Genomic DNA, 12,358 nt, shown 5'->3' with positions numbered 1-12,358 from the left:
TTAGTATAATGGCTCTGTTCCCTACTGGATGGTGCTGCTTAGCTTACTGGGGTGTATTGTTGTGGTGCTTGTAGATGTGTATGTGCATGCACGGGAGGGGTTAAAATGGCGTCACCCGGCTACCCAGTCTCTAGTATCGGAACTCTGTTCTCCCCGATCACCAATCACACACCCATCCTTTGTCTCTGGTTTCTGTCTGCTCCCCGCTTTTACACTGTCTGTGACCAAGCCGTCAGGTTGACAGGTGGCACCTACCTCTTAACTTCATCTCAGATGAGGCTGTTTTTCCCAACCCCTTACTTCTGAGGGACTGCAACTTTGACCTGTTCTGCCCCTCTACGGTAGGGTCTCACCAAGCAATGGCCGGGTGCCAGGTGTACCCAGGAACGTTCACGGGACCGTGCTGCTGCTGATGCCCAGAGACTGTGGCTGGGTGCTAGCCTGCCCTAGAAGTAGTTCATGCGATCGTATAGCAGCAGTGTTTCAGGGATTATGGAAAATCACAACATACATCTGGCACCAGGCTTCACCCTTAATGACCTTGTTCCAGCACCAGCGAATGTGCTTGTTCTCTGGGCTCCACTGGGGCCTTTGCCTGTGGGGGGCACTATACAGCCTCTACCAGATGTCTTCCCAGCAGGGGAACCACCTCTCCCCGTGTGGCCCGAGGACCCCCGGACTTCACTCTGCTCCTGGGGATTCTCCCTTCTCACCAGAGCACCACCAGGTATCGAGCTACAGAGTTTTAGACTCTGTGCTCCCCCTGTTTATAGAGTCTTAATGGAATTTAAACCCTCTCCTTTCTCCCTTTTTAGTTCAGTCCCTGGGGATGTTTCCACTTTTCCAATTTGTCTCCAGCTGCTTTTGGGGGGGGGTTCTCTTCCCATACTATCCCCTTGTCTCTGTCCTCTCTCCACAAGCAAAAATAGCTCCCTGCCCTCTGCAGCTTCTCTCTCCCCCAGTGCACCTCTCTGTGCTGTGTACCTGCTGACTTCTGTGGTTCAGGTTGTGCAGATTGTTGTGTTAATCCTCAAGTCAGTTTTCTAGGCGTGCAGGATGGTTTAGTGTTGATCTGGCTGTATTTCATGGACACGAGACACACAAAAACGTTCATGCTGTTCTGCCATCTTGGATCCTCCTCTCCACTCTTCCCACTTTTAATCGACATAGTATTGGGAGTCATAGCCATAACAGTCAGACAAGAAAAAGAAATAAAAAGAATCCAAAATGGTAACAAAGAAGTAAAATTGTCATCATTTGCAGATGACAATGCTATACATAGAAAACCCTAAAGACTCCACCAGAAAACTATTAGATTAGAAGTAATAAATGAATTCAGTAAAGTTACGGGATACAAAATTAATATACAGAAATTGGTTGTGTTTCTATATTACTAATAAAGACATAGCAGAAAGAGACATTAAGAAAAATTTCCATTTATAATTGCACCCAAAAGAATATCTAGGATAAACTTAACCAAGGAGGTGAAAGATCTGTACTCTGAAAACTACAAAACACTGATGAAAGCAATCGAAGACAACACAAATGGAAAGATATACAATGTTCATGGATTGGAATTAATATTGCTATAATATTCATATTACCCAAAGCAATCTACACATTCAGTGAAATCCCTAGCAAAACACCAATAGTGTTTTTCTTAGAACTAGAACAAATAATCCTACAATTTGTATGGAACAACAAAAGACCCCAAATAGTCAAAGCAATCTTGAGGAAGAGGAACAAAGCTGGAGGTGTCATAATCCCAGATTTTGAAATATATATAGAATCTATAATAATCAAAACAGTATGATACTGGCACAAACACAGACACATAGATCAATAGAATAGAACAGAGAGCTCAGAAATCATGCTTATATGGGCAATTAATATACAGCAAAGGAGGAAAAACTATACAATGGGGAAAAGACACTCTTCAGTAAATGGTTCTGGGAAAACTGGACAGCTACACACTAAGAATGAAACTAGATCATCTTTTAACACCACACATAAAGATAAGCTCCAAATGTATTAAACACCTAAATGCGAGATCTGAAACCATGAAACTCTTAGAATAAAACATTAATCTCTGTGACATCAGCCTTAGCAATACTTTTTTACAGGTCTCTGCAGGCAAAGGAGAGAAAAGCAAAACTAAAGTTTCTACTGGCACTACACCAAAATAAAAAGCTTTCATACAGCAAAGGAAACCATTAACAAAACAAAAAGAACCTAATGAATAGGAGATATTTGCAAATGATATATCTGGTAAGGAGATAACATCCAAACTATATAAAGAATTTCTACAACTGAACACCTACAAATAATCCAATCAAAAATAGGCAGAGGACCTGGACTACCATTTTTTCCAAAGAATACAGACAAATAACCAAAAGATACATGAAAAGACACTCAACATGTCTCATCATCAGGGAAATGCAAATCAAAGCCACACTGGGGTGTCACCTCAAACCAGTCAGAATGGCCATTATCAAAACAAAACAAAACAAAAAACCAAAACAAATAACAAGCATTGGTAAGGATGTGGGTAAGAGGGAACCCTTACACAGTATTGATGGGATAGTAAATTGGTCCAACCACTGTGGAAAACAGTATAGAATTTCCCAAAAAAACTTAAAAGTAGAAATACCATATGATCCAGCAATTTTACTCCTGGGTAATTACCCAAAGAAAATGAATATAGTAATTCAAAAGATACATGCACCCCTATGTTTACTGCAGCATCATTCACAATAATCAAGATATGGAAGCAACCTAAGTATTCAGTGATAGATGAATGGGTAAAGAGGAATGGCATGTGCATGCCCATACACATGGAATATGACTTAGCCATGAAAAAGAATGAGATCTTTTCATATTATCCTAAGTGAAATAATTTATACCAAAAACCCAAATACCACCATATGATTTCACTTAATATGTGGAATGTAAAAAACAAAACAAATAAACAAAAAGCAGAAATGCCCATAAATACAGATAATAAATGGGTGGCTTTTAGGGGGGTAGGTAGGGAGATGAGCAGAATGGTAAAGTGGAGTGGGAGGTACAGGCTTCCAGTTATGTAATTAATAAGTCACAGAGATGAAAGGTATGGGATAAGTAATAGAGTCAATGGTATTGTTATAGCATGTGGTGACAGATGGTATCTATACTTGTGGTGAGCATAGCAGATGTATAGAGTTGTTAAATCACTGGGTTATATACCTCTGATGTAACATTGCATGTCAACTACAATAAAAAATATAAATATACTTAAAAAAGAAAATTAGAGAAGTCAGTCATCCAGTAGGTCCTATGAAAGTATTCATGGGAAGCACAATTGGGAGAGTTCCAGTCTTTATATTTACTTATTTTTTTTTAATTTTTAATGTTTATTTTTGAGAGAGAGAGAGAGAGCATGAGCAGGGAAGGGGCAGAGAGCGAGGGAGACACAGAATCTGAAGCAGGCTCCAGGCTCTGAGCTATCTGCACAGAGCCCAATGCAGAGCTCGAACCCATGAACTGTGAGATCATGACCTGAACCCAAGTCGGGCACTTAACTGACTGAGCCACCCAGGTGCCCCTCTATCTATATTTACTTTTAATATGCTATGTTGGCACATATTTTTAAAAAGGGTTGTAAGTCATTTTCTCTCACAATTACAGTTAATAATGCACTTGTGGAATTTTTGCTTCCTAGCCCTGTGACTTTTCGATCTGCTAGTTTATATGTCTAGGTTTCTAAAGGAGAAATGATTCCTCCAGGGAATACAACAATGGCTCCGTAATCACGGACAGACTGCCTTATGGCCATTTGGACTCATCATGCCTCTGAATCAAAAGACAAAGAAGCAGATTACTATTCTGGTTGAATTGACTGAATCCCAATCTCTAATTGCTGCTATATAGTGGGGTGGAGCAAGTCTGAGCCAGGGGATTCTCTAACAAGTATATCAGTTTAATGGAAGATTGAGGCATCCCAACATGGCAAGACCATTAAGTGTCAAGAGAGTTCAGGAATGATAAACTGAACTTCCACCAGGTGAAGAACTTTGACCAGGCAAGGTGCTGGCTGAAGACAGGAAGATGCCAGAATGTTGGAGAAGAATGATTTTTTAAAATATCAACTTAACTCAGGAACAGCTAAGAATCAGGAACCATTTGAGGAGGATTCATGATGCTTAACTTTACAATAGGACCCCAGCTTACCCTAGAGTAGATTTCTTATGAAATGCCTTTTTGAAAATGCTATCCAAAGGAACTCAGGGCAAAATATTAAAGAAAAGTCAAAAAACAAGTGACAAACTGAGAGATGAAATATTACAGATAAAGGGGAAATCTTCCTAATAATATAGGAACGACCAAAGATGAGGGAAAAAAGACGAAAAGGAAAAAAAAAAAAACACAACAGCCTGATAGAAAATTGGACAAAAGACAGGCAAATAGCATTCACAGAAAGTTAGACAAAAGCCTTTTAAATATTTGAAGACATCAAACTTCGCCAATAAGAAAATTAAAAGTACACTGAGATACCATTTCTCACCCATGAGCTTAGCACAAATTCAAAAGCTGAAAAACCCACCCTGTTGTCAAGACTGGGGGGAGGCAGGCATTGTCATACAACCGGCTCAAGGTAAATGCCACAGTATTTCGCATATGCGTTTACCCTTGACTCAGGAATTTCGCTTGTGGGCTACTCTGAGTGTCACATCGTTTCCTGATTGGGCCAGAATTCTCGAGACAGAGCTCAGGGGAGGGCCCCCACACAGGACTGTCTCTTTCATTCCCGCTGTGAAGCTTGACGGAGGGACCTCTGTGGTTTGTGGCTGTCTGGCCTCGCCACACTGTGGCCGCCCTCTCTGCTGCCTGCATTCCTGCCCGGCTAGAGGAAGGCTGCCTTGAGCTCCCAGGGTGAGCAGGCCTTCCAGGCAGCCGTCCTGCCTGTACTCTTGGCATTCATATGGCATGGCTATAAATTATGCCCAGTGTGTTCATTTTCAGTTTAAATGTGTTCTTATCCCAGAGGAACAACTAATGGCGTCAAGTTACTGATGTGAAAAAAGCCTGCCGCTACAATCTATGGATTAATGGAATAGCAGTCCTGGAGGCTGGGGCGGCAATAAATCGTCAGCCACCGGTGACACAGATTTTAAATTATGTTCTCCGTCCCCTTCCCCCTTCTCCAAAGTTATTTTGCTGTAAAGATGTTGGGTAAACATTTACCATTGCTTAAATGTTTGCTTTCTATTAAAGTTGATGCAAGCAGGGCCCCTCCCTCTTAAGGGCCCTTCTCGCAGAGACAACGGGAAGTGAGCTGAGAGGGATTTAAAAGCTTGTCATGCTTTCTCGAGGAGGCGTGAGGGCAAATCTCCTTATCCAGGATCATCACTGATAAATTTCAGAAAATTGGCAAACACAGGGTTCTATCAGCGAACTCTGCTCATTTGGCACGTGAGTTCCTACCCCGACCTTCTGTTACGGCTTTTTTCTTTCCCTAATGAATTTAAAATGACGAGCCAACGTAATTCCCATCAGTGCTTTTGAAAGGTAGCAAATCTACTTCTCATTAGGCGAAGGACTCCAGGGAGTCTGCTGATGGACCACAGGGAGCTCAAGAGTCCCTGATCCTAAAAGCAAATTGTTCATATGTACATGGGTTTCTGGAAAGGTCTATGAATTTCATCCAATTCACTCAAAGTTCTATAACATGGATTGCATAGATGGCCACAATACCTCCCTCTCTTTCCACACCTTGCAATTGGATGACTGAGAGAAGAGGCTCTCCCCACCCCAGACTCTGGACCGGCCTTGTGAATGGCTTTGGCCCGTGGGATATTGGCAAATGCAACACAAGCAGTTACGAGAAGTGCTTGCACACTGGGGCTTGCCTGCTTACCTTTCCTGGAACCCTGCTGCCCCGCGAACAAGGCTGGGCTAACCCCGGGAGCTACAAGCCTCAGTCACCCCCGTTTCCCCAGCCGACCCACCTGCGACTGCAGACGGTGGTGTAGGCAGCCAAGATCAGCCACGCCTGGGCCAGACCAGAACTGTCTAGCTCAACTGCTAACGTACAGAATCGTGAATAAGTGTTATCTTGAGCCACTAAGCGTGTCACACAGTAAAAGCTAACAGACACAAATACTACACCAGAGAGTGTGCATTTTGAGAACAAGGGGCATAACTTATTCAGTCTCTGTATTGCCTTTTCCTAAACACACAGTAACTATCCAATATATATTTGCTGAATTGGGTAGAGTTGGTTGTTCATAAAGACTGAGAGGAAGCCACTTTCTCAAGGTGACTTAGTAAATTAGGAGGGATTCCAGAGCACTGATGCTGGGCCTCTGTTTTCTTATAAAATGGGCTTCAGAATACCTACTGTATTATGCTACTGTGGTTATTGGAGATCCTGTGTGCCCCAGAGATAAGGCTTAATACTTGCCCGCGGCTGGGGCAGAGGCCAGCTGACAGAAAGGTGCAGAGTGCACCAGCAAGCCCGACAGTGAGCACATTTCCATGGTCAGAGTAACTGCCAGGCATTGGGCAAGTGGATTCCGGCTCCAGTGGCCAGCTTTTTCTGCCGCAGAGTGAGATTGGTTCCTTCCAGCCTGATCAGACGTCCCTGTGTCACTCTGGCACTGCCTGTGCCTGCCGTGGCCATGTGGCTGGAAGCCTTGTCTCTCCCTGTGTGAGGGGCCATGCCACAAATCCCAGTAAGTAGCTCCTTTCCTGGCTTGTAAAATAAGGTGTGGCTGGCTGGGGCCTCCCTAAGAACGCCCGCAGCCGCCGGAACCAAGGGCTGCAACTCCTGCCCGCGCCCCATCCAACCAGGAGGGACTGAACTGCTCACAGGATCACGGAGCCATAAAACAAACCACCTTTTTTCTGAATTTGTCTAATGCAGAAAGGTGGAAAAGCAGCCATGGGATTGGGAAATAGGCGGAAGCAAAAACAAACCTGATGTGAGCTGGGGTGCAGGGTGAGGGAGCTTCGTGGCATGCACGTCACATGGTCAAGCCACAGATGGAGGGAATTACAGAAAAAAAATTCCAAGTTAAAAAAACATGACATATACAAAGAGTTACAGAATGCACAGAAGAATTATACAAAGAACCCAAGACATTTGAAAAAACTTTTCCCATTAAGACTTCCTATGCTTTTCTAATAGCACCTAAAATGACTTCTTTCTAGGACCTAGGATAAAACTTTCTGTGTTAGAGATGTATTGGGGTGTAAATAATGGATACATATTATCATTTACTACAAACAGTAAAGAAAACATTCTGCTTTTTTGACAAAATGGACATTAAGTCTTTGCTTGTAAAAACACTGATTTTTATCCAATTATCCCCCCAGATATTCAAGGAGAAGATTCAACGTACTCTGCTATGCTTTTACTAGAACTTTCTAGCCTTCATGTTGAGATGTGGAACATTAAAGTCACCAACGAGTAAACAAAACAATTAGCAGATGACATTTTCAACCAATTTTTTGTATTTATTATTGTGCTTCTCTACAACTAATGATTCTTGTGGTTTGCACATGGTATGCTGCTTATTTACCTACATAAACACAGCCTAGCATTCCCAGAGGGGAGGCCCACAAACAGTGCGGCACATGTGACCTCCACCAGGCATTCAATATGGATATAAGCCATCTTTGCCCGCGCCCATTAGGATGCTCTTATGTGGGCGTCACATTCTTCTAAGAGGAGAATCAAGTCTTCAATCAGGCTGTGCTCTCTGCCGTGTGTCACTCTCATAATATCAAAAGCCTATTGGAAAAAGAAAGAAGACAGATTATGTTAGAGTAGACAGTTAGTTAGGTTTCAACAGGACACCTGGAGACCCACAAAAGGGAGTCATGGCCAGCTCTTGGGGGCAGCGGTTAGAGACCTGTCGGCACCACTCCAAAACAAAGCCACAAGAAGCCAGATCTAACCAGATAGGCCCAAGACAAAGAAGGCTGGAAACCCTGACTAAGGGAGAAAAGGCATGAAATCCTGCTCCCAAGAAATCCCCTCCTCAAGTAAAAAGTATTCCACCTCTAGTTAACAACGGTCAATAAAGATGGAGACCCAAACTCCAGGGCACGCAGCTCTCTCTTGAGCTCACTTGTACTCACATCTTGAGAGCAAACACTCCCTTTAACAAACTTTCCTACTTGCACCTCTCAACCACTGTGTCTGGTATATCCTTGAATTCTTTCTTGTGATGAGACCCAGAGCCTTTGGCAACACTGTGCGGATGGGCCGGGTGGAGGCCTCAGGGCTCGGTGTCTCCCCAGTCCACCCGACAGCATCTTGATCCAAAAGTAGGTGGGCCCCTGCCTGCTCATCTCTTTCCCACGATACTTTGGTGTGGAGAACCCGTGGTCTGCAGCGTGAGCAGTACTGTGATTCTCCAAGCCACACAGTAAGGGGCAGGGTGAATTTTTCATGTGTTTGTAGACCGCACACTCCCAATGAGTAGTGCCAGGTGTGGTGTCCCAACAGTGATCTTCAGGGCTTGTTAGTGCAGGGGGTTGTGGGTGGTTAGGTTTAAGAATAAAAACTAAAAATAATTAAGTGGTATTAAAGATGAGATTCTGTGCTGCCATCACCTTAAAATTTCAGTTTTGCATGCTGCATTCAGTTCTCATCTGTATGCACTGGGCTTATGATGTACAGATATTTTTGTATTCTTTTCATGTCATATTACAGTGTCAGCATTTGGACAATCGCTTCTTTCACTCCCCATGTTCAATTCAGCCTCCATAATATTTCTGAAATCTGGGTGGGTTTGTGACCACTTCAGTGAGAATAGTATAAGGAATGCTATTGACTTCCAGGGCTAGGTTAAAGAGGCCGTGCAGCCTCTGCCTCGTTCACCAGTGTGTTTGCTCCTGGGGCCGTGAGTCGCCATGCTGTGAGGAGGCCCACGGAGAGGCCATGTGTACATGCTCTGGTAGACGGTCCTCGCCGAGCCCATCTTTCAGGTCCTCTGGGCCTAGACACCAGAAATTGGCATAAAGAAGTGTTCAGGGGTGCCTGGCAGGCTCAGCTGGAAGAGCATGCAACTCTTGGTCTCAGGGTCGTGAGTTTGAGCCCCATGTTGGGTGAAAGCATCCAGGTGACTCCAGCCGCTAGCCAGAAGACATCCAGGTTCCTGTCTTCCTTGCTGAAACCCCAGACATTGAAAGAAAAGGGCCAGCTGCTCCTGTTGTCATCTGTTTGAATTCCTGACCCACAGAATCTGTGATCATGGTAAAGTTGTGGTTGGAACTTTGGAATAGTTTTGGAATATTTGCTCAGCTTTGGAATGGTTTGTTACAGAGCAATGATATTTGTGCAGTAAATAAATTAGAAACCCTGTCCTCGTGCACCACCCGGTAGGGGGCTGGCAGGAAAGGGGAGGGGGGCACAGGTCCATTGTACTGAATGTGGACATGTCTTCACACAGGCTCTCAGCCTTGGTTGCAAAGTATTATCAACCAGGGAGCCTCACAAGAGACCCTAACGCCCAGACCCCACACACAGGATTAACCAAAACCTGGCCTCTGCGGGGGGGGGGGGGGGGGGGGGGGGGTGAGGCTGGGGGTTCAGGGGATTCTGATGTGCCCTTGGGGTTGAGAATGACATACAGTGCGCTCTTAACAAACACTAGCAGCGTTTTATTATTCAATGTTAATTTATAGCCAGCATAATTACCATTTTAATGGTTGTGTGCAATTAATTCTATCATGTTTACAGACCATCAGTCACTAAGCTACTCTTGGAAATTCAGATCACTTTCAATTTTTGACAAAAAAAATGATATGATACAGATCTTCCAACTCAGAACACTTTTTGCCTTTGCTGAATATTTGCTTAAGATCAATTCCTAGGGATTCCTGAGTAGGAAGACCTTTGCAGCTAGAGACATAAAAACTGGAAGCAAAGTGGTCGCATCCTCAGACCCCTTCGTTCTGTGGGGGAGGAAACCTAGACCCGGAGAAGCAAAGCGGCCAGGCCCGGAAATGCTTTCAGCCTGTGTTCCTGGCTTCTCATTCCGGCCTCTTTAAAAATGTCCCCTGCACAGTAATAAAGGAAAACAGGCAGGCAGAAGGGTCTGGATGTAGCTGCTGGGAGAGAGAGGAAAGAGACAGCAAGAGGAGGACCCGCCAGCTTGGGCTCTGGTCTCCAGCCTGAAGGAGAGCAGTGCTCATCACAGAGTCCAGACACGACCCTGCCGACAGGCAGTCCCGTCACCTGGTGACATCCCAGCTGGGACACCCAGAAGGTTCTGATTAACTTGAGTGGGTCTGGCGTGGGGGGGAGGGTGGTGGAGGCAGCCCCACCTTGCCGGCAGCCAAGCTCTGTGAGATCCCTCCGGACGGAGGATCAAACACAAATGTTTGAAACCATTCTGGGAACAAAGGTGTCCCATTTCATCCTCCTCCCTCCCCCCCCCACTGGGGCTCCTCTCTGGGTCCTCAGTCAGTCTAGACACCTTAAGGTCTGAGGTGGAAAGCGGCCTGAAAGCAGGACTGCAATGAGAGATCACGGAGATGCTTCAAGTCTTTGACGGGAAAGCCTCTTACTTGAAAGCTCTGGGATGTTCTCGTCCCTGCTACTTGGCGGAGGAAGGCGAGTGGGCCAGAAGCACTGCCTGAACACCTCTCTGCTTAAAGGGAAATGACCCTCTGCTCTGCCCCACTAACCTGTGGCCCAGAGAAAGGTCAGGCCTAGCCTGGGATGGCTCACTTCCTTCCTGGCGCCTCACGGAGGCCCTCTGCCGGACGAGGCCCTGGCCTTATTGCCCAGGAGGACACCCCCAATGGGCTGTCCGTTTGACTCTGGCTAAATGACAAATGTCATCTTCGTATTCCTCTGACAAGGTGAGGTTGATGTGCATGTCTTCACACACTATGGGCTGCAATCTTCCCTCCAGCCATCATTTGCACTTTCTTCCCCCTTCCAGCTTTAGAAATAAGGTCTGTTCCTCAAGAGCTGAGGTTAACTGCGGCTGATCCAGTGTCTTCCTGTTCATGAGAGGGACAGACCTGCTTAGGACACGTGCCCAAGCGCCAGTAGGAGGCTTGCAACCATCCTGGAATCACAGAGCCCCAGGAAGGAAGGGGAAGCTGCCTGGCTTTCCCCAGGCCTCACTGCCACAACTCCGTGCCTGCTTCCTTACGGAAGGGCCGTGAGGACCCTCTGGTCCAGTCACGTCGTGGCCTGACTCGTGGGCGCAGGGTGAGCGCCAGCTCTCAGGACGCGAGCAGGTGTTCACTCCATGGCTGCATTGTGCAGCCTCCACCTGAAGCCAGTCTTCATGACCGAGGGGGGGACCAGAGGTTCCCCTGTAACCAGACATGGCTTCTGAGACATCTAGAGGGATCTCCCAGTCAAGATGCTCTTGGTGGTGAACGCAGCAAGGGAAGCAAAGGCAGGGGCAGGGGGCAATCCCTGGACATTATGTACAAGATTTGAGACACTAAGATTAGAAGATTTTGTCCACGGGGGGCTGGAAGCAGAGAGCAAACAGGTATAGCTGGGGCACTGGACCGACTGGAAGACATTGAAAGAGCGTCTGCATCATTTGTCTAGAAGGTGAAACTGAGTAGAAGTACAATAAACAAGTAGGCGTTACAATTTATGAGGGACGGCTGGGGTGGAAGAGAACCAGAGAGAAAGGAAAGAAAGAAATAGCATTCAGTATGTGCAAAGTATGTCAGAGCCCGTCCTCTGTATTTGTGTGAAGGACCGGTCACTCTGGGTGGACAGGGAATGAGTGGGGACTCAGACCTGGTGATAGAAGAGATCTGGTCCTCGTCTTGGGCGTCAGCCCTCATTGACGTAAGACAGGAGCACCGTGTGGCTGGGGCCCAGATCTCTACGGGGGCCACAAACCTTCAGCCCAGTGGGCGAGGGGGGCTTTGCCCTCCCAAATAAAGTTACAGTAAATCCCTGACAGACCGGAGCAGCCGTTTCCTGTAGCTCTGCGTGTCCCCTCAGCCCCTCCCACACATGCACACATCAGACAGAAAGGACAATTTTAGTTTAATTTCCTGCAGCAGTATATAAAACAGATTAAGGAAATATAAAATTGGAGCCGGCTTGCGCTGGGAAAAGCTTATCTCTTTCCATTAAATTTTATTTTTATAATAGTAGCATTTAAAAAGAGCCTCCACATCATCTTCCACAGAGGACTCGTTTGGAGCCTCCAAGGGGGGCTGCTGGGCCATGTATGGACTCTAAATGTCACACGAGAAATGGCAGCACTGATTGTCTGCCACAGGACATGCGTGGTTCATTCAGGAATAAAGGCAGGGGCCCAGGACTGATTGAAATCTCATCACGTCTTTTTTTTTTTTTTTTTTTTTGAGTAATTTTAAA

At 45.7% G+C, this 12,358-nt stretch overlaps 1 protein-coding gene across 3 annotated transcripts in view; it reads right to left on the bottom strand.

Moving 5' to 3' along the window:
* Window positions 1–1,228: 1,228 nt before the first annotated feature.
* The window catches only part of SMYD3 (SET and MYND domain containing 3), a 701,652-nt gene continuing 690,522 nt past the window's right edge, over window positions 1,229–12,358 (bottom strand). For 2 of the 3 annotated variants that reach the window (XM_058701737.1, XM_058701739.1), the window contains one exon: window positions 3,407–7,774. In XM_058701737.1, coding sequence (XP_058557720.1) covers window positions 7,673–7,774 — 102 coding nt within the window. In that variant the 3' untranslated portion in view covers window positions 3,407–7,672. Of the gene's footprint in view, window positions 7,775–12,358 lie in introns of all 3 variants that reach the window. The other variant, XM_058701738.1, reaches the window with a different exon arrangement.

This window comes from Neofelis nebulosa, chromosome 15, assembly GCF_028018385.1.
Source record: "Neofelis nebulosa isolate mNeoNeb1 chromosome 15, mNeoNeb1.pri, whole genome shotgun sequence".
NCBI classification, from domain to species: Eukaryota; Metazoa; Chordata; class Mammalia; order Carnivora; family Felidae; genus Neofelis; species Neofelis nebulosa.
This window is presented reverse-complemented; position numbering and strand designations above follow the sequence as displayed.